The 22,718-nt window shown below is 38.8% G+C and overlaps 1 protein-coding gene across 1 annotated transcript; it reads left to right on the top strand.

Moving 5' to 3' along the window:
* Nucleotides 1-2,424: 2,424 nt before the first annotated feature.
* Nucleotides 2,425-22,488, top strand: CCND1 (cyclin D1). Its single transcript, XM_030560118.1, has 5 exons — nucleotides 2,425-2,862; nucleotides 4,443-4,658; nucleotides 5,516-5,675; nucleotides 11,284-11,432; nucleotides 17,177-22,488. Exons 1-5 carry the CDS (start codon nucleotides 2,665-2,667, stop codon nucleotides 17,330-17,332), a joined length of 879 nt encoding a protein of 292 aa, XP_030415978.1. The 5' UTR covers nucleotides 2,425-2,664; the 3' UTR covers nucleotides 17,333-22,488.
* The last annotated feature ends 230 nt before the right edge of the window (nucleotides 22,489-22,718 follow it).

Here is a 22,718-nt window from a genome sequence, read left to right as displayed (position 1 = left end):
TAGCTCTTGCACTTTTGAGCAGGCCCCTTTGTCTTGTCAGAGCGAAATCAACCAAGTTCCTAGTTCAGATCTGCCTGATCCGCCTGGTAACAGATCTATTCCCCTATTGGCTTATGCTAATTCCAGTTTCCTCTTGTATTTCAGCCCATTTTAGGGGCGGGGGTTCCCTCCAGGAATTAGAGCCAATTTTGTTTTAAGTGGGCGATCTCGTTCATGCAATAATTTGCCACACGCAGCAGAAGCCAGTCTGTGCAGCAGTCTCAGCTGGAGGGTGGTGGTGGAAGGGGGGCTCCGGAAAAGCTGTAGCTGATACCACTCCGCCTCATAAATCAAGGGCTCTTGCCACACCGACGTGGATTTTATGAATGGAAAAAAAAAAAAAAAACTTTGCTCGCATCGTGAAAAGAAAGGGGACCAAAAAAAAAAAAAAAAAAGCAAATGCATCAGGAAAGCAATGATTCCATAAAGCAAATATAGTGTGGGGGAAGGAAGGAGAATAAGTGCAGCTGATCACTGATGAAGATTTATTAGCAAAAGCGATCAAGAAACAGATAGACAAAAACTAATGTGATCATTATGGAGGAGGGGGGGAAGGGGAGGGGAGGAGAAAAGATGCCCGGTAGGTCTCCAAATTGTAATGCCGTAGAAAATGTCATTAATGCTTGAAAGGAATAAATCAGATATTAGAAAAAAAACCTTTGAGGTGAAGAAGGGATTTAAGTATTTGTGAAACAAAATGTAACTGTAAACTTGGCCATGGTGGATGGACTAATAGTTTATTTAATTTAAAGAGGTGAGTGTATTACTTGTTTAATAAAAATTGAAATGTATTTGCTACTTTTCAATAACAAATAAGAAATGTAATTTATATAAGTTGAAGTTTCTTCCCACGTTAAAAAAAATCCCATAAGTTCTTCTGGGCAGGACCTTATAAGTTCACATAGGTAGACAGTGCCTAGTACAATAGGGGCTAAGATCCTGATTGGGGCCTTTAGATAAGACAAAGAAAAGACAAATGTCAGATGTGAAAATCACCTATCATATATAGACTATACATAAATAAAACTGTAGCCATATGTCTTTTGATCTGTAGCAATATGTCCAATATATCTTATCTGTGTATGGGAGAGGGACAAGGATGTGGCTACACAGCATTATACCATGTCCTATAATATGTTTGGCACCAATGCAATCTAATCCAGTTGGTGATGCTTTGCTAAGCACTGTAGAAGAGTAGGTATTATTTTATTATTACTTTATTATGCATTTTTATTAAGATGTGCCCACACGAGGCAGGTGGAGAACCATTTCAGCAAGCAGGAGACAAAAGTGGACACTCACATCTACAGTCCCCCCAAAACAGTCAAGAGACACAATGGAATCCTGGCTTCTCTGAAGTCAGTGAGAGTTTTGCCATTGACTTGGATGGGGCTAGAATTTCACTCATAGCATTCACCCATATGCAAGAAGCAGCCAAATCCCATCAGCCCCAAATGCCTGCTCAGCTTTCTTTTCTGAAAATGTTTCAGGTTAAAGGGAAGAACTTTAACAAGTGTTTAATAAAAAAAATCTGAAAGGGTTTCATAGGTATAAAATAGGCTAACTTTGTCGGGAAACTAAAGTCATCCATGCTGGGAACACATTACAAAATACTACAACAGCGGAAAGGCTGCGCTAACTTAAATGAGCTTTGGCTCAGGCCCTTGGTAACCCCAGTGAATATCAGCACCTTCCTCTAGGTATTAACTGTGCTAGAAGAAATGCTGGCCACCATTTTGCTGCAGTGCTGGGATTTTTCTGAGTGGTTGTGTGTGCAGTGGGGGTGGGGTGTTGATACCTGATCTATTGCCTGTTTAGGGTTAACTGCTTTCTTAGTGCAGCTTGGATGAGCTATCACCATGTTCCTCCCCACCCCGTTTGCAGGGTAAAAGCTTAAAGTTTTTTTTTGTTTTGTTTTTTTTAAATATTGTAGGTGGAACTTAATTCCTTTCAAATTCAGGGATGTAGCAAAAATCCATGCTGATAGGAGGGGGAATACAAGGAATGGAAAGGACATTATTTATTTTTAAATAATACTAGTTTCATTTAGAGCTGGGCAATAATAATAATAATTAATATGGTCCTGCTACCCTCCCCAGCTAAAATAATAATAAATAAGTTTCCCTGTATTTATAGCCATGCCTGACTGTGTGTGGCCTAGTCCCATTCATCATTTAGCTCCCACTGCAGAACTCTCTCCATTTTACAAAATTATGCATGATACACTGAAGAGACAATTTGGGTTTCCCCCACCTCTCTGCTTCCCTTGAAGAAAGCAAGCCCTTGTCTCATTTGCATTAAACCCCTGCTTCTGTATAAGGGGAAGGACTTAAAGCCTATGGGATGGCTTTAGGGCTCTGCCCCTTGCTTTTGGCTTCTCTCTCACTCTCTTTCTCATTCTCTCTTGTGCTTTGATCTCTGCTTAACAACAGTAACGTCACAGGGACTGTACAGGAGAGTTTTGTTGGAAGTTAGAAAGTTTTGCAGCCTCCAGAGGGCTGTAGCGGCAGTAGCAGCAAGCAGCATCCAAGGGACTCCTGGAAGGGAAGGAGAGAGAGAGAGAGAGAGAGAGAGAGAGACTGACTCAGTCCTTTAGAAAACTGACTTTAGAAGAAGGAGACAGACATGGAACATCAGCTGCTGTGTTGTGAAGTGGAAACCATCAGAAGAGCCTATCTAGATGCCAACCTACTAAATGACAGGGTTCTGCAGACAATGCTGAAGGCAGAGGAGACCTGCTCGCCCTCTGTATCCTACTTCAAGTGCGTGCAGAAGGAAATCTTGCCATATATGAGGAAAATAGTTGCCACTTGGATGCTGGAGGTTTGTATGTTTCAGAGATTTCTTTGCAAGCTTCTGCATTAATGAATAAACCCTGAATGACTCCCCCATTCCAGCCCCAGCTGTCCCCCCCAAAAAAAAAACCTCCCTCCTTAAGTACAGGACATATTGCTACCGATATATATTGACAGTCAAGAGTGTGATGGCTTTTATCCCCTTATCTTTTATTTACTTCTTAACAATGAGGTGTCTTCGATAGAGGGAAAGCAAATCCCACCCCCCATTTCTAAAGAAAATAAATTCCGGGGGTCTCCCTTGAACCTTTTAGAATGAACTCAGTGCCAGAGAAAACAAAATTTGAAAGCCCCACTTGGAAAAAGCCCCCTTAAGAGTCCTTCTCTGGGATCCCAGATGAGCACAGCAACTTCCCAGGTACCCCGACGCCCCACTCTTGTCTTAGGGCTGCAGTTAAACCTTGCCAGTTATTTTATTGGGATTTTATTTTAAATTAATATCCATGTACACGTATGCAAGTGCTGCCCGTGCCAGTATTATGCGCCATCTTTGTTCTTTTATTGCAAAGCAAAAGTGTTTATTAATAATTAGAAAATTAGCAAGTCCCCAGGAGCAAGCCAAGGAAGGCAGGGGGTGCTCCAGAAACGGGGGTCCCTGCTGGGGCTGTGGACAGGAGGCTCAGCTGCTGGGTTGTTGTCATTTCTTGGGGAAATGCAGGGTGAAAGTTTCTTTGTTCAGAGCAGAGAGCGAGCTGTGGTCACCCCTCAAAGACATGCTTGTGTTGCAGAAACTTTCAGCAAGGTCGCATGGCAAAATCCAGTTCAAATGCCCCACTCCCCCGACAGGACATGTTTCAGGGCATTCCCAGCAGGAGCTGGGGAGCCGGGGCTACATTTTCATGCCTTTTCCAAAGCCCTGGGCGCTTGCGATCTATTTTTAATTAATTTTTGAAAGCTTAGCACGCTGCCCTTGCTCTGCGAAATGTCGCACGTTGCTTTTCTGAAGAGGGTGAGGGGGACCTCGTGAGTTTGCTTTCGGGGTATTTCCCTGGACGCCCCCAAGTGTCTCATCAGCACGGGGATCGGTAAAGGACCCCCGCTGGGTCATTTTCAGCCCTTTTTGGAGCTTCGGCTGATTTTTTAAATATTTTTAAATATTTTTTGAAAAGATGACGTCTGGGGAAATGGGGCTGCTGCTGCTGCTGCTGCTCCGGACGCCACCTTTGTGTCTCGAGCAAAGCAGAGAATCGGCAGCACCCAGGCAAATAAGAACAAAAACCTGGGATCCCAGCTCTGTCCCCGGATCATTTTGCAATTTATTTGCTTTTTTTAAAGCGGCTGCCGATCTGTGAGAATCCAGATGTCCCCTTTTTGCCAAAGCTCGGCTGGGGATTTCTAACGCCACATTTCCCTACTTTCTCCGTTTGCGACTTTCTCTTTCAGTTTCTTTCAAGTCTTTTCTCTACTCTTTTGGGGAAAATTTATTTCTCCCCCGTCCCCCCCATACTCTGCCTTGCCCTTCAATCTTTGGTTGGGGGGAGGAGGCATGACTCGATTTAATAGTTGCTACAATTATCATTCGTTTCAACGAGCTCTCTCCTTTTCCAGGTTTGCGAGGAGCAGAAATGTGAAGAGGAAGTTTTCCCCTTGGCTATGAATTATTTGGACAGATTTTTGTCGTTTGAACCCCTCAAGAAAAACCGATTGCAACTTCTGGGAGCTACCTGCATGTTTGTGGCTTCAAAAATGAAGGAAACTATTCCTCTAACCGCAGAAAAACTGTGCATTTACACCGATAACTCCATTAGACCCGACGAATTACTGGTAATTTCATGTTTACTTCATCTGGAAAAAAGCAAGATCAGGAGAGAGGAAAATAAATAAAAATCAACCCCAACAGAGAAAATCGCAAGGCTCCTTCTCCAGATCTGCCCAGTGTGGCCCCCTACTTCACCCTGAATAATTATGCTTAATTCACCCCGTAGAATTATTGCTCGTTCACCTCCAGCTCCCAGGCTAACTCCATTACTGCACATGGGAGCAACAGATGTAACTTCCACTGCTATCTCAGAGTGTGGATCTGCCCCCCTTCCCCACTCCCTCAGCTCCAGTAAGATGGCATGAAGGGTTTCCACGTGCTTCCTAGCCAGCGAAAGTTGGGCTTGTGAAAACTCTCAGCGATTGCAGACTAAATGATACAGTAGATTATTCGAATGAAAAAAACCCTAATATACTCATTATTACCTCACCCTAAGAGAAAGTACAGTACAACGGGTAAAAAGTGGGTGACTGGCGCCCTCTTGCGTTCCTAATGTGCAGTTCAGCAACTTGACCGATTAATGGAGTGCTTTATTTCAGGGCTGCTGGGTGAGGGTAGTCTTGCAGTAGTTTCATGCATAAAGGCAATCTCACCTTGGTATGCTCCTGCTAGTAATCCTCCTTAACAGCATCACAGCACCACTGGTGAGGAAATGTAGTATTTTAATCATCAGTCTCTCAATCATGCAGAAGTCAGTGCATCAAAAAGATGCCAGTGCATTAAGATTCCAGAATACAGGACAAACAGATGAAATTCACCTTAACGACTTCAGAAGCAATTGCGGCATTTCAAAGCTGTTTATAAGCAGAGCTTCTAACTGTTTTTCCTTCTTTTTCCCCTTTCCTGCTTTTTGTCTTTGTAGCAAATGGAGCTGTTTCTGGTGAATAAGCTGAAATGGAATCTGGCCGCAATGACCCCTCATGATTTCATTGAACATTTCCTTTCTAAAATGCCTGTTGCTGAGGACACCAAGCAAATCATCCGTAAACATGCCCAGACTTTTGTGGCTCTGTGCGCTACAGGTATGCCCTGCACACTAAAATGGCGTGTTCCCCTAACCCAACATGCACACCCACCCTCATTCCCAATTCCTAAGACTTCCCGCAGAGTTACCATGTATCAAGGTCACAGAACTCAGTGCTGATAATTTAAGCACTGCGTGTTGTGCCTGTTGGTTGCACAAGGGTGGATTACTTTGCAAAAGGTAAGTTTCTGAGAAGATGCCTCTCTTCTGAGTTTAACATAAAGTAAATATATAAAAATCTTCTTGGAAAGTGATTGAATAAACCTATAGCTCTTAACTAGATCCTTCTTCAGCATATATCTAGACCTATGCAGGCCTGCCAAAGAATCTCTGGCCTGGAGGCAGATTCCCTCATTGTGGATTCATTTTAAGGCAGTTTTGAAAGTCGTTAGGAGGAAGAATTTGCATGTGGTTAGTTCTGTATATGGGTGCATTTCACTGGCATGTTTAAAATCTCCCTCATTCAAATTTCCCCTTTTCCCATGCTGGTAGATGGTGGATTACAGAAGGGGCACATGGCGTGGACGCTTTTCTGGCACAGGGCTGAGTCTGCTGTCCACACCCAGCTGGCCACGTGCTTTGCTGGAGGCATGTGCAGGGGCAGATTGCAGAGGAGCCAGAGACACTGACTGTTCCCTGGGCCACGTTTCCAGAGGCCTGATCTTTGGTTTCAAGGGTACTGTGTGTGTGTTTGTGCTAATTCCCGGAAGCCCCACGTGCACAAATGGTGTGCAGGCGTGCATACATTTTATCCATTGAATCATAATAAGAATAAGAAGGGGTTCAAGAGATCAGAAGAGCAACACTGCCTTTATGATCTCCTCCAGATACCACTGTTCTCATGAGCTGGCAGGACAAAGGTGGTTTTTAAAGGATTGATCAGTTTTTCTTAAAATCCACTTCACGTGATTCTCTTCAGTGTGGCACGAGAAACCCAAATGTGGCAAAAGAATAAGGAATCAAAGGCAGTCAAAGCAAATGTTCCTTTGAAGGGAAGCCTGTAGCATCACATAAAGATGAATGTCAAGGATCGTGTTGACACTAAGAAAAACTCACTGGAAATGAGTAATATTGCCTTTATGAATATGAATATTCTTATCCAATAATAGTTAAGTGAAAGGAGGGGTCATGCCTGCATGACACTGAGTCATTCAGTTTGAGGAAAAGGTCTCTGTTAGTTGGATCTGGACTCCTTGTTGTTTTTGTGGAACAGACTAACACGGCTACCCCTCTTATTTCTCTGGACTTGAAAGTTTAGGGTGTATTTAAAGCCAAAGAGCAAATTAATCTGTGATGTAAATTAGTGTTCAGTGGTGTTACACAAGGGATGGATTTGGTCAAAAGATCCAAGAAAAATAATAAGCAGTAAAAAAATAAAAATAATGTATTGATCTCACATAGTGACTCCCACTGAAGTGTCTGGCCTGGAGATACAGCCATGGAATCTCTGAAGAGAAATATATACATTATTGGTAGGTTTCAGCCTTGCCTTTATCGGAGGCCTAAGTACAGAATGGCAGGCAGCTCACACGTTTGATTGACTCAGTGCATGTCTCCTAATATGTGAGTACTAGAACCTTTCCAAACAGCTTTTAAAGGATTTGAAACATTTGTGGAAAATTAAATGTTTTCTCCTAGACAGAGATTCAAGCAGAACAATGAGATTGCAGTGAATTCTAATGTGTGATTGCCTGGTCTGAAGCCACCCCAGTTGTTAGTTGTATCTGCTGTTTCTTTTTAGCTATCCAGTCTCCCCTTTGGATATGGGGATGTTTAATCTAGGTGGTTGTGCTGGGAGTGATAGTGATGAAAACAAGAGTAGTTCAAAGGTTGAAGCCTTGCTAGGAGTCCAGTACTTTGATCTACTGTCAGTGTTGTTATGGTTCTTTTAGAAAGCACATCCAGAGTCTATATTTAACACTATGCGCCTCACCGCATGGGTAGCTGGAAAATGGATCAGTGAATGTGACCCATGTTCAGAGAATTTTACTTAGCTTTTAAAAATAGCATGGAGGTCATCAAGATTATGGGACTTATTCAGTACTCCACTGAAGTCACTGGGAATATTACCTGAGTAAGGACTGTTGAACAGAGCTGTTTGAACAGCTTTGGATTTTTATTTCATTTTTGGATGCCAAGATTTTTTTGTCTCTCTTGATGACTCCCTTGTTGGCTAGTGATGCCCAGACAAGATGAAGAACATGTGGCGTCAGCAGCATCTAACCTTCACTTTTTGATGTGTGATATTTTTTTCTGGCCAGCCATAATCTAGGTGGATTGCAAACCTGTTGTACTTCCCTGACTACCTTGTGGGCCTGATCCAGAGCCCATGGAAGCCACTGGGAAATTGACTCCAGTGGCCTTTGGTCAGGCCTTGCGTGAGCACTACTTGAAATACAAGGTAAAGGCAGGTGAAGTGTTCGAAGATGTGTATGTGTATTTGCTTCTGATAGAAAACATTGCATAGAAAGGTGATGTTGAGTGGAATTCCCTTTATGCTCCCTCCTCAATTGTCTGCCTAATAGAAGGGGATTTGTTGTGTTTTTTAAATATATTTTCACCAAAGGATGCCTTTTTGCTGTGCTAGGTTAGAGAAGGAAAGAAAAAATTACCAGGGGTTGTTTGAAGTTAACACATAATTGATCTTAACGAATGGGGCTTTGGCATGGCCAAGGAAGGCAGGGAGAACTCAAAAGGAAACAGGCCTTTTTTGGGGCCAAGTTAAGACTGGAGTTAAGGAAAAACTCCGGCTCTATACAAGCAAAACAATGAAAAGGAACAAATATTGGGAGCTTCAGCGTTTCATTGTGGCCCTCTGGTTATCTAAACATACCAGGCCCTTTTATGTTATTATTATTGTTCTTCTCTCCTCTCTTTCCTCCTCCCTAGTGGAGAGAGAGAAAAAAGATTTCCCTTTGAAACAACTTTGCTACAATTCTTCTATTCTCTAGCCTTTATAAAATTGGGAGACTCAAGGTATGTGACCAGTTGGAACCTGTTGTATCTTGCAGCAAGTGATTTATGTTCACAGTTTTGATTTGCCTCAATGAAAAGATTTTCATTCATAGCCCCCAGCTCTCCAGACAGATGGAATTGCTGCTCCATTTAAAAAGGAAAAGGGGTGACTCGCCTTGTTAGGAATTTTTTTTTAAAGCGCTGCAGCGCCTAGATGCCTGCTTTGTCCTCCCTTCAGGGTGGCTGGCATTCTTCTCTCTCCTCCCCCTCCCCTCTCTCTCTCTCTCTCTCTCTCTCTCTCTCATTCTCCCTCTCTCTCTTTTTAACAACGCTGAAGTTGTTTATTCTTTTTGGATGAAGTCTCAGATAGGCTACTGGGGATGTGTGCTTCAATTGATGGGGCCCCCTTCCCCATTGTGGCTGTGTCAGGTCTAATTCATCTCACCGAAGCCCCCTTGTTCCTGAGCGCTCAATAGCGCAAGATGAGGCGATGGAGGCTGACAATGATGCCACACTCTTCACTTGGGGGCATCCAATTACAGGCCAGAGGGGCCCCCTGATTAATATGCTGAAATTAGTGGCCTCTGCCACAAATAATTCCTTGTTGAGTTGCAACAAAAAGACAGTCCATGCTGCTTGTCTGGAATGGTTATGGGGACAGACACAAACTGGTCATTTAAACTTCATTATTACTTTTCCACCTTGGACATACTAAGAGTGTGACTGTGAATTCATGTTCTTCTTTATTGCCCCCTTTAAAAGAAAAAAGCAAATAGGAATCCCAAACTTGCTACTGAATGGACTCCTTAAACTTACACAATTTTGGCCATTTTGCGGGATGATAATTATGCAGAAACTAATAAACACTGGAGCTAATTCACTGTGACAGTGTATGTATATACAACTAAATTTTGGTGTATCAAATCTTCAGACCTGTTTAAATCAACAGAAGCCTCTCATTTTTAAGTATACCTAAGAAAACACACTAGTGATTTGTTTGAGTGAATGGATCAAATACTATCTCTGGGATGCATTTATTGGCAATGGTCAAACTGAATCTATTTAGATATCTTTTGGGAAAGAGCTGGGGAGAGGTAGGGTAGGGAAGAGGTAAGTTAGACCTATTTCAGATATGTCAAGATCTGACATGAGTTTTGATACAGATTGGCTTTTAGCTGGCAACATAACTCATAAAAAGCCCTTCCATACGTAATCACATCAATTTAATTTTGAAGGCATTTTCAATTTCATAGAGCTCTGGGCAGATTTCCCTTTGGAAGGTGGATATGGGATAGGTCGGGGTACAGATGGAGTGGCAGAGATATAAACCCCAAACTGTACCTATAATACCTACAACAATAAGTGATTATATACAGAGAAAGAATACTGATGCTTAGTTAATAGTTAATTAAAGCCTTTACACAAAAGATATTAAATCATAAAGGAGATGAATAATTTAATATTTAAACTGTTTCGTAGAGCTCAATCTCCCTCCCCCCCGCTTAAGTTTTTCATGTCTTTGATTTAATTCAAGGGTTTGACAGATGGTTTATATTTATACAGCAAGGGAGATGTTGTACATTTAATAATAGGTGAAGGAACGTATCTCAAGTTATTGTATATAAGGTATCGTTTCCTTTTTCTCCCCTAAAAAGTTAGACATTTACTAGTACCACATTTCTTTTCCTCCTAATACTTGGTCTAGGGAGCACTTTGCCATGAATCAAAAATCAAACACATTCCTGTATAGCAGAAAGAGCATTAAAATGTGGATTATTCCACATTATTCGCCCTTATTAAAAAAAAAGAGGGGGGGAATAACATTCTAATGGCAGAGATAGGCCCCTCAAGGAATCATGGGAGTGGCTTTGTAGAGAGACCTACAGCAATGCAGTCTGGAAGGGGGCCCAGGCTCTTGTCAGCATGGTGTCACATCAGAATGTAACTGATTGTCCGCCAATTCTTGGGACCCCCGTCACTTAGTTATGCCACATTTACATTAAAACCCGGTTGCCAGGATGGATGGCAGTGACTGACGAGAGCCTAGGTTGAGACAAAGCATTTTTAAGATTAAACCTTAATTTAAATATGGAATATTCACCTACTGACAGGTGTAAGCAGTCTCAATCCCTTTTGGTTTTGCTTTTGTTTTATATTAAAGTTATACATTTCTTTCTTTCTAACATAATTTTAAAGGTTTATGTTTTAAATGGTATATGATTCAGAGACTGCTTACATCACATAATGCACCTGATCTTGCAAATGCTTTAAAATGTGAATAGCTTTACTTGTGTGAGTAATCCCATTGATTTAAATGGGACTACTCACAGGAGTAAAGTATATTTATAAGTGTTTGCAGGATTAGGGCCCTAATACCCTAAAAATCCCTCAAAGGAATGGTTAGCCTTTTAGGCCTTTCTCTAAAAAATGTTTCTCACTCAGGTAAAGTTATTCATGTGCATAAGTGCTTGTGGGATTGGGCCCTGTAATTGCCTATATTGTTAAATTACATTAGGAGGAATCTTTGTTTGTATTCCTACAGCCTCTTAAGACTTATTATCTGGCAATCATATCTAACTCTTTGGCATGACACAAGCAAGCTCATCCTAAAGAAATCAATTCTCTTTTCCCCCCCTTCTCTCTTTAAACAGATGTTAAGTTTATTTCAAACCCACCTTCCATGATCGCAGCTGGGAGTGTGGTAGCAGCTGTGCAAGGCCTTCACCTGGGAAACACTAACACTTTCCTCTCCTATCAATATCTCACACATTTCCTATCACAAGTTATCAAATGTGACCCGGTAAGTGATTCTTTCAATCTCTCTATCTTAGAGTTTTTTGAGTGCCTCACTGTAGTATATGATTTGACAGTAAACGCTGATCAAAGTACAACTTGGCTGTGGTTTTTCAAATGTATTCTCTTTTGTTCTTCCCAGTGACTATTAGTCATCGTTATATACATTAAAAATCAGAGATTACGGTACTGCAGTTCATTGATATGAATACCATGACCAGTTCTAATGTTGTTAAGACAGACATATCAACAAAGCAAAGGAAACTCTTAAATTGGTTTAGGACAATTGCTGAGGCTGTATTCAGTTTGCAGGTTATTAAACCAGCAGCCTATGTAGAACAAAAACCTTTAAAATAAGACAAGGAAATAGTTACTAAGATTGCAATAAATAGACTTCATGGTATCTCTGACCTTATCTTTGACCACTCCTGAGACCCTTTATTGTGCCAAGTGGTGTGAAATGCCTTTTTTAAGGGGTTCTAATTATCTAATTTAGTTTATTACGTGCTAGACCTGCACAGTAGCTGGTATTGAATTCCCTTTTGGAACAAATGTTTGTCCCATGACTTTCTGACAAGGTAGATGGTCCTCACAGGACTCTCATTTTGCCCTGCAGCTTCCAGGAGATGCACATCAGTAACTAGTGAGCAATAAACCTTTCATGAGTGAATGGGCCAGGAAGGGAGCCTACAAGGAAGACCTAAAGTCAATGATCCATGTCATAATGGTGTGTGAAGTTGGGGCAGAGTTTAGCTTTGTTTTGTAACAATGTGGAAGACCAATAAATAGATGCTTTAAAAAGGTTCTTGTGAGGTCTCCAAGCTCTGGACAATGACTCGAATATAGACAACCCTGTGGTTTGCAATAGAATCTTTGAGATGCTGTAAAATCCTTCATTTTATGTATTCATAAACTGAAGGTATATAATTATTCTAACAACCAAACAACTCACACCCAAATTAATATAAGGGGCAATGATATGTAGAATTTTAATGATTGTTAGCAAATCGTGAAAGCATTGTAATGATTAATTCCCATATAAGAGAATATTTTTGTGCTATTTGATAGATTTAGGTGATGCCAACACAGACAAATACTTCACTGCTGCTTATTATCTGCCTATCCTAACTAGTTCAAGATACTATACCACACAGTTCAGCAAAGTATTTTTGCTCTATTACTAGAAGCAGAATTTAGTAGTACTGATTCAGTGCTGAAATGTTAAATACTCTTAAGTTCTACAGATGCTTTAAGTATCCCACTGCTGAAGTAGTATGTACCTGTATTACTCTGGCTTCTTCGTTAGGACCATGCAGGTGCTTAAGTGTATACCTGAACTCTATCCAATTCAAGAAATTTGAATCAGGAACTTAGGAAGAAGCAAGCAACCTGCTATCAGCACCGATAGTGAATGTCTGATTTAAAAGAAAATACTATTTATAATTTTTTGATCTATAACCTGAATTAGATTGTATCACGTGGCAGAACTCTATATCATGTAGAACTGCAACATGTCCTTACATGACTTGACTTGGTCAATGTCAGAGCTCTTTGAAACAGGAAAGTACTTTTAATTAGAAGTAAAAGCACTTTGGGCACTGTTTTATTATTCATAAATAGTCTGCAAGGCCACAGTCTGTATGAACTGAACTTAAAAGGAAGATCTTTAAGGTGAGTGGGAGGAAAACTTTTTTGATAATTATATTTATGTCTTAAAATAACAGTAACTAGACATTAAGATTTTTACATAGTTTTCTAGCTAAAATAAGAAATATCATAAAGTTATATGAAAATTTTTTAAGGACCCTCAGAAAGGAAAGATCACCTAAATCTTAGTTGTTTCCTTCTTTGTCTTCTCTATGAACATGATTTCTGTTCCCATGTTTATAATAAAGGTGAAATATCCTCTGCTAATAATTATTCTGTGATTTTGACAATTACTTGATTGTCTACAAAGAGAGATCTCTGGCCTTAGAGCTTACTACACATTTTTTATGAAACAAATTAACTTAACTGATGGATCAAACACTAATCCTGATCTTGAAAGTTTTCTTAGTAACTTTGTTTGGGTGGCTGATCCACAAGTGATAGCACATATTGTCAGACATTTAATATCATGTGGATTTGGTTTTAAAAGTATTTAGTAGACTGATGCATTTTGACAAAATGGTTAACACTTTTCCTGATTGTTTGCTAGCTGGAGCAGATGGTCTGTTGGATTTCAGTTTTCATACTGATAGTTTTTACCTTAGTCTCAAGCAAGTTGAGTCTAAAGTAAAATGAATATCACCTGACTGAAATTCTTTTATGGTTCATGTTTATATTGGTAGGAGTCCAGTTTCCCATTTTGCCTTTGATCAATGGTAATTAGAAGTCAGATAATCACAATTAGAAGTCTTGGGCTGTCTTCCATCATTCTGTTCCTGACCCCATCATCCAAATGGACTGAATTTTGCCTGACATTCATTTCCAGGCCAGAAATTTGCTAAACTAGATTAGATTGGGTTTCCATGCTGTCTGTTAATACACTGGAATTTGCTTCTCTTGCCTGCCCACCCCAGAGACGCCTTCAAACATATGTCTTTTATTCTTAATGAGCCAGGCAATAACAAAGGATTTCCAAATAGATTTTGTTGTTGTTTGTTTCCTTTAGATCTGACCTTAAGTCTTATGCTTGACTGAATTTCAATCTGATCATGTCCACAGTGTATGTTAAATAAAGGTATTTGACCACATCAGTAAGCTAGTAGGCCTTTTTTTTTTTTTTTTTTTTTTTTTTTTTCACTGAGAAGCTTAATTAATCCAGGAAGGGCTTATGACCTTGAACAAACTGTGGGCATTGAAAATTTGGGTAGTGAAGCAGAAAAGTTGTTGGGAGAAGTTATCAGACTAACACACAAGTTTTGTATTTGCTCCCAGTATTCAGAAGCTGTGAGCAGAATGGAAAAACAAAATTTAAGTGTAACACTGGGCATCAGTAAGGTTATGCTAGTGATGAAAGTGTACACAGTACGTTTTTTTTGTATGTAGCATTTTTGAGAAATGTAATATCCTTGCAGAGAAACTGTTCATTTAATATCAATGTGAAAAAATAATTTGAACAAAAACATAAAACATTTCAAACATCACGTTGTTCATTAAATTGCAATTTAGCAGACAGCCTGTTTACAGTAAGCTGTAAAGATTGTATGTTGTTTCACAACGTACAATCCAAACTCAATCCACTCCTGCAGTCTGAGTGAAGATTTTTATCAGTACCCAAAAGGAAAAGAATAATAATTTATAGAAACCCCTCCTGAACTGTTTACAAAACGTATTCATTGCTTGTTCAATTTTATGAATAAAACTAGTTCACATTTCAGTTTTCAGAGTCAAACATGTATGTGAGAGTGTTCCAGAAAAAAAGAGCCAGTGTTGGAATTGCTCTGAAACAACTGTGCACTGGCTTTCAGAGAGAAACTTGCCACCTAGTTATGGCTGAGTCAACCTGAAAGTGCCTGAACTTTTTGGAAGCGAAAAAAACCATGTGTTTACTTATTATTTCTATATATCTATTTATGTGTGTCATGGCATGCATGCTATCAGGAGTTAAAATGGGTGTCCTGTGGAATCTGAAGTCAGAAATCATCTGTCATATCTTGGGGAGTCTTGTTAGAGATCTCACTGGGAAGGCCAGAGGTATGTAGGAGTCAAAGGCATGATGACTTTAGGATATGAGGCGTTTCTTTTTGTCATTTAAAATACTGTGTGTCTCTGTCAAGAGGAAATATTACACTAGGGTTTAAACCAGAAAAGGTCATAGGTTATGTGTTTTCAGTGAGCTGTAACTGATGGTCTGATCTGCTTAGAGGTAGGATTAACCTCCCCCTCTCTCAGAAAGGACTTGCAGAGAATTGTTTGCTTGGGTTTCTAATCTTATTTTACCCCAAATGCCATGTGCCCTTATTGGTGGCAGAGAAGGTTCTTGTGGTAGTGGAATCAGTGAAAAGCTGGTAGATCACACAAGAAGCTTCTGAATGAAGGCAGAATTGAAACTAGGAGATAAAGAAAACAGCAGGCAGGTCACCCTCTCAGGAAAACAACATTCATTCTCAGTCATGCACATCCTAACACTTTTGACAGCAATTTATCATGGAAGACTGGGTTCACCACAAGGGCTAACACATGTCATAGGTTAAATCAGAAAAGGCAATACTAAAAGAAAACTTCAAAGTCCTTAATACACAAAGTTAAAGATGTTGAGAAAAGCTTACGATGTTCATTATAAATATATGAGTAAACAACGTGCTGGAGGAATTTTGGCAATATGCTGTGTGATTGTTTTGCTTGTTTAAGGCACTCCAGGTCTATGCCCATGCAATGGGCGTGCATGGCACTAAAGAATATGAATATCTAGTCCTGCATTTGAAGGAAGATAGACTGGATGTTCAAACAGCTCTTTTCCATCTCTAATTTCTGTGATTTTGTGAATAAATAGATTTTGGATGCTTGATGTGCCGATTCTTAACTGTACACTTAGATGCCCGGGGGGTTTCTTTTACCCATATGAAGTCTGAACCTGTGAGGTGCTTCATGGTCTTAATTCCCATTGAAGTCAATGGGAGTGGAGATGGCTCAGCACCTTCCTGGAGACATGAGAAGCTCAGCACTTAGCAAGATCAAGCTCATATTGAGCCATGAGTCAGAGAGATTTGTCTCACTCTTAGTTGGTCTCTCTGTCTGTGACGGAGAGTGCAGTGGCAAGCTAAAAGGTTGGCAACACTTTCTAAATCGTTGCCATGAGGTTACTGACTGTTTGATGGTAGGTTGTGAAAGACCTGCATTCAGCAGAAAGGCATCCATTTTGGTCTTTTGGAATGCTGCATTTTTTGTTTAGACATTTGCAGTTAGTAATCAGTTAGCTAATGTGATCAGGCCATTGCTGAATATAATCAGAATATTAGTTATTAATACTTTGTGTTTATAGAGCACCTTTCATCTGAAAAGCTCTTCTTAAAATTTTTTTAGCCATTACTTAGCTGGGAAGCCATTGTTTATGAAATGGCCTATATCACTTCTACTGGATTGTTGTACCAAGGCATTTCTGTTGTAAAGATCGAAATTACATAGCACCACAGTCTTGGGCCTAATTCTTGATCTCACTCCAGTTTTATGCTCAGTAACTGTATTGACTGCAAGATAGTAACTCCTGATTCACACTGCTATGAGATCAGAATGAGGCTATTAGAATTTTTCCAGAAACACGGTGCATGAAACTCTCATACTAATGAAAGATGCCCAATTGACAGCCTTGGAGACAGAGCCCTCTACAGAACACTTATAGTACAGGCAGAAGTATCATAAGCTTCAACACATTGTCCCACCAATCTGCCTTTAGGGCTGGAGGCACCATTACCAGTGGTGACATTATAGTTTAGTCTCCATGGCCCATTCAGTCATTGGCTTCTTGCTGAGACTGACAACATTGGGCCAGTTAAGGTTAGCTGTGGTAGCAATTTGTTGAGATGTACACTTATCCCACTGGGAGATGAACTGAAACTACACTCTCATTTGACATAATCCTCTGAATACCAGATGGCAAAAACCTGTAGCCCAGCCCCTTGAGTTATCCAGTCTTCATCTCTCTCTCTTTCCTCCCCCCTATATAAATGGTGATACATTTTTATTTGCCTTCAACAAAAATAGTATTAGGCAGATGGTTTTATATATTTTCTAAAGGTTTATGTTTCCCTCCCCTTTAATCTTCTCTAGGATTGTTTACGAGCTTGCCAAGAACAGATTGAATCCCTCCTTGAATCCAGTCTACGCCAGGCACAGCAACACAACATATCTTCAGAAACAAAGACTGTTGAGGATGAAGCAGACCTTTCCTGCACGCCCACCGATGTGCGAGACGTGAACATTTAAGAGGACTTCTACAAATCGGTTTGTTTGGCAATGCGAGCAGACAAAGAAAGGGCATCTGAGAAGGAATCAGCATCAGGATCTCTCCCCCAGAAACCCTTTTCTCCAGGACATTTTTATACCAGAAGGGAAAGCTTCACTCTTGTTATTTTTTTCCTTGCTCTTTCTCCCTTCCATCTGTGACTTCAAACAAACAAAAAATACCCCAAAACTGTCTTAAAAAAAAAAAAGAAAAATAATATTTGCATGACCCCAAGGGGTTTGTGCTACAAAAAATAGAGGATTTTATACAATAATAATCAACTAGTTTTATGTTAAAGTGTTCTTGTCTGTATGTTGTAAAAATAGACATTAACACACAAAATGTCTCCAGGGGAGGTATTAGATTTGATTTCTTACATATAAAACAAACAAAACCAACCAACGAACCATTTTTAAAGTAGAAGAGGGTTTTTTTTAATAGAAAATGACATATTCTTTTTGTTTTTTCCTATAAAAAGCATAGCTTTAACGCAGTTCTAGGCTTTTCTGTATCTTGCTTGCTTATGCATTTAGTCACTTTATAATTCATCTGTAAATGTTTATTTTCTTAGGTTTTTATCCTCTTCACCTTATAAATGGTTAACGTAACCCATAAGTTAGTGTATTTTAGTATACCGCATTATTATATGTTAATCTTTTGTACCTGTGGATTGCCTGTGCATAAGGCTTTTGTAGGGTTCCAGCTTAGCATTGTCGGGGAAGGGCCAATGTACTACTCATACGATACTCTATTATAAAGAGAAACCGAAATATTGACATAATATATTATATTTTTGTAATCTTCATATTTTTGTAGTTACCTGTGTATAAAATGCTGGTCTGACCCAACAGATATTCAGCCTCATTATGGTCAGGTTCAATCCACAGCCTAGTCTTTTTTTTTTTAAATATTCTAAAACCATTCCATTCAAAGCACTTTCAGTCCATTAGATATAGGAAATACGTTCTTTTATTGTGGGAATATTTTTTTAAATGGAATGGTTTGGAAATATATAAGTGCTTGTGCGCAAACTTTGAATTGCAAAGCAAGTGCATTTAACTATGGTGTTAGAGGAAAGGTGATTTTTTTTCAAAGGTTGTGTTTCAGTGAGAGAAATTGCATTCACAAATTGCCAGGATATCTTCCTATCCTTTTCTATAGAAAAGTTGAAGTTTAGAAATCCTTTGATGCCAACTCATGTTTGTAAATTAGGGGCCTTAAAGGTTCACGTATAGGACACATAGTTTAAGGATTGTCTCTAGATGTTTTACAACTGAAGGTTTTTAAACACTAAAATATATAATTTATAGTTAAGGCAAAAAGAATATTTATTGCAGAGGATGTTCATAAGGCCAGTATGATTTGTAAAATAACGCAATTGCCCCTTGATTTAAAAAAAGAATCTTTCTATCCTTGATGTTGCAGTTTTAACACAGCTTATTAAAGAAAAAAAAAGACACTCTTTTCAAAAACAGTGTATTTGGCCCCTTCTTAGACATTTCCAAAAACTATCTAACCATGAGAAACGCCATAGTTAAAAAAGAATAGATTTGGTGTACTTGAAAGGAGTTCTTATTCCAATATATCCCCCCGTTGTTGTTTTTTTATTTAGCTACAAATAGAAAATTTGCACATCTTGGCTATGTATCTTTTTATTATTATTTTAGAAAGTAGCTGAAGGGACGTGGACATAGCTGTTGAAGTTGATGCTCGAGGAGAATGTGATGGTGAAATGTATGTGAGAAAACTGCCGCTAAGGTGTTGATTGTAAAAAAAAATTTAAAAAAGAAAAGAAAGGAAAAAAAGAAAAAAAAGGAGTGGATGCTCCATTTTTATTGAGCTGCTATGGATAAATTCCCAGCATGGTTTGAAAAAAAATTAACATTGCTTTCTGTATCTTTGTCATTGTGTTTTGCTGCTATTTTATGGATCAGTTTTTTTTGTTTTTGTTTTTTGTTGTTATACAATGTCATATACTGCCATGTTATAGGTTTTAATTTTCTCATAGAAAATTATATTATTGACATCATTTTTTGTAGATTTTTTATGTGATCAATTTTTACTTAATGTGATTATTACTGCTCTATTCCAAAAAGGTTCCTGTTTCACAATACCTCATACTTCAGTTAACCATGTTTAGACCAGGTTTTAATGTTCGTTCACAGTGCCTCATAGTTCTACTGCAAACTGAAATGCATTGAACATTATTCTGAATGGGTCTCGCGATTCGCAACTAGGTTGCATTAATTTAAAAACGACAGACATTTCAGAAGATCAAGTAATGTCAGTTTTTTGTTATGCGTCTTATAAAGCTGGATTCTTTGTCTGATCTGGGGTTTATTATCATAGTAGTTTTAAGATGTGTTATTAGCCACATTGATATATGAAAGGTGCATTATAATATAACTCTTATATGCCACTTGGTGTTGTTTCCCATCAGCTGGGACTCATCATTTGGTGTGATAGGTTATCTTCTGGAACTCTAAGTATTTTGTGTGTTTAATCTGTTATAATATACTAGGGGTTTTTGTTTTGTTTTTTTTGTTAATTATAGCATAATGCTAATTTAAAAAGCCTGTAAATCTCATAAATAAGCCAGCTAACAAAGTTGTATGCTGAAGAATAATCTAGCTGTTGCCTGTATGCTGCTAAACCAAAACAGAATTAGAACTCATTTTGAGGGCAAATGCAGTTAAGATCCTACATAGTGTATAAATAAAGCATTGCAATGCTACTAGCAGTCGCAGGACCCAGGAGGACTGGATACATTCTGTCCAAATTTCAGGAACATTTCTTACTGCTTACCTCATGAACACTTCTGTTTGTGGCATCTCTGTGTCTCTGAACCAAACATGATTATTGCATTAGTGGTTGTTGGTTATATGTGTTACACTGAGTGGCAGTGCATACTGCAAATTTCTTTAAATATGTATGTACTCGAAGGCCAAATCCTGATAAACAGGTTCATGTGCCAACAGAGATGCTTTATTTGTCACATTATTATAACAATCTATAGTAAGCAAGCAATTCAGATTTGTACATTTTTTTATATTGTACTTATTGGCATCACTGGTCTGAAATGCACATTTTCACCAACAGACCTGTAACAGACAAGTTTCCAGCAAAAGAACTAAAGTCTAGAAATAAAATTTGTAAAACCCAATGCCTGTGTGCTGTGTTTTTTATTAGTTTCATGGATGTAAATTTGCAGTTTAACAGCATACAGCAGTTTTTAATCAACTGGAATCTGATGTAGTGGGCAAACCATGTGGCATTTTCTTGTGTTGACACTCCATGCTTTAAAGTTTGCAGTGTTTAAATAATTCATTCTTCAACATCTCTAGGAAGTGACAGGTATTTTGGCAATGGGTCAGTCAGTACAAATTCATAGAGATGTATATATTAAATGTCACTCTTTTTTTTGTTTTTTCCTGGCTTAAAGATTTTCTTTTATGCCTCTGTCTCAGCTAACCAGCTGTTTGGTAGATATTTTCAATAATAAGTAAAATAAATTAGGATTTTGATGCTACAAAATTATTTCTAGCTTTTCAGTTTACTAGAGTAATGGAAATGTCCCCTTTAGATAATGACTAGTGTGTTTCCAAGACAGTAGTGTTAGATTTTTATTTCCCACCTGCCTCCATTGTGTATTACTACTGTTAGTTCAAATAAAGTAGTAGGGTATAAAAGGTAAAAATACATATTTTTGTTTGCAGAGCTTAACACTAGTAAAGGGCAATATACAAAATAGGAAAAGAATTGAACTAAGCTTGAAAAAATAACACTGGTAAATATGTGCTGGATCATTTAGCAAGTGTGTGTGCGTGTATATCCAATGTATTGTTTATATATATGAATACCAAACTAAAATTAGGTTGAATTATATATTCTCATTTCCCAATCTGAAGTCCTAAAGGAGAGTTCTTTTTATCCCAAATCTGTGTTTTGAAAACTGGGGAAGTTATTTCTCACTAGCTACATCAGTCAAAGGATCCAGACTAAAAGCAGATGTACATTTTCCCCCATCCCATCATGAAAACTTCTAGAGCCTGACTCATAAGTTTCCTGGGCAACTGGCATCAGTGCCAATTAGACTTCATAGCACACTACAGGTTTCATGCAATAACTACACCAAAACTTTTAAGAGGTGTAAGAAAGTTGTCATCTAATCTGGTAACCTGTTGCAAAATGATTTGGTCACACTGCAGTTACCCAATGCACAGGTATCCCCATCACAAAAATTGTTACAAGTGTCACTAGTTGGTTCCCTTACTGGCTCCCCTTACAGAGGAGAGACTGAATTATGTGGTCTACACTAGCACTTTCCTCTAGAAAGGGTCCCTCCTTAAAAGGATTAAGGCATGCTAATGGGTTGATGGGGGGATATTTGCACGATGGAAGAAGAGAAGACCTAAGCTAAATTCAGAATGAGTTTAAATAGGTCTGAAGGAATCTAAACTAATGGTGGTCAAACAGTACCTATTATTTTTCACAGGATTTTTTTTATCCTAACTTAATTTACACCACTTACATTCTCACTACTTACAAAGTAAGATACAAAGTATATTTTAGACTCCCTTACACATATCAGCAAGTGGGTGTAAATGGATCTAGGTGTCTAGCTGAATGGGAAGGAGTTAATTTATAGCACCTTCTATATTGAATCTGAATTTGGTTTAATATCTATCAATCTACACTTAAATGCACAGATACTATTAAAAAGCACCTACTGTTAAACAGCAACTATCAAAGTTAAACATTTTTTAAATTGCAGGACCAGATAACTTGCACGCAAGAGTATTAAAAGAATTGGCCCAGGAGCTCTCCAAACCAGTAATGTTGGTTTTTAACAGATCTTGGAATACCAGGGACGTTCCAGAGGACAGGAAAAAAACTCATGCCACAAAAGGAGTAAATGAGTAACTATAGGCTGATTAGTCTGACATCAAACCCTGGCAAAATCATGGAAAGGAAGGTCTGGGATACAATGAGTAAAGAATGAAAGGACTGCAGTGTAATTAATGCCAATCACTGGTTTATGGAAAGTAGGTTTTGTCAGACGAACGTATCATTTTTTTTTATTATATCACAAGACTGGTTGATAAAGCTGATTGTGTTGACATAATATACTTAGATGCTTGTAAAACATTTGACCTAGTCACCAATGACATTTTGATAAAAATAAATAGTGCTATCTAAAATCAATGTAACACATATTAAAGGATTAAAAAAAACAAATAGGCTTGATGCAGGAATTACTGGGTGAGGTTCTTGGGCCTGTCCTGTATGGGAGGTCAGATAAGATGATCATAATGATCCCTTCTGCCTTTAAAATCTATTGAATCTATGAACTCTCCCCATGAAAAC

This window comes from Gopherus evgoodei, chromosome 4 (genome assembly GCF_007399415.2).
Source record: "Gopherus evgoodei ecotype Sinaloan lineage chromosome 4, rGopEvg1_v1.p, whole genome shotgun sequence".
In the NCBI taxonomy this organism is placed as follows: domain Eukaryota; kingdom Metazoa; phylum Chordata; order Testudines; family Testudinidae; genus Gopherus; species Gopherus evgoodei.
Note: the sequence above shows the minus strand (reverse complement) of the source record. Positions and strands in the feature narration are given on the sequence as shown.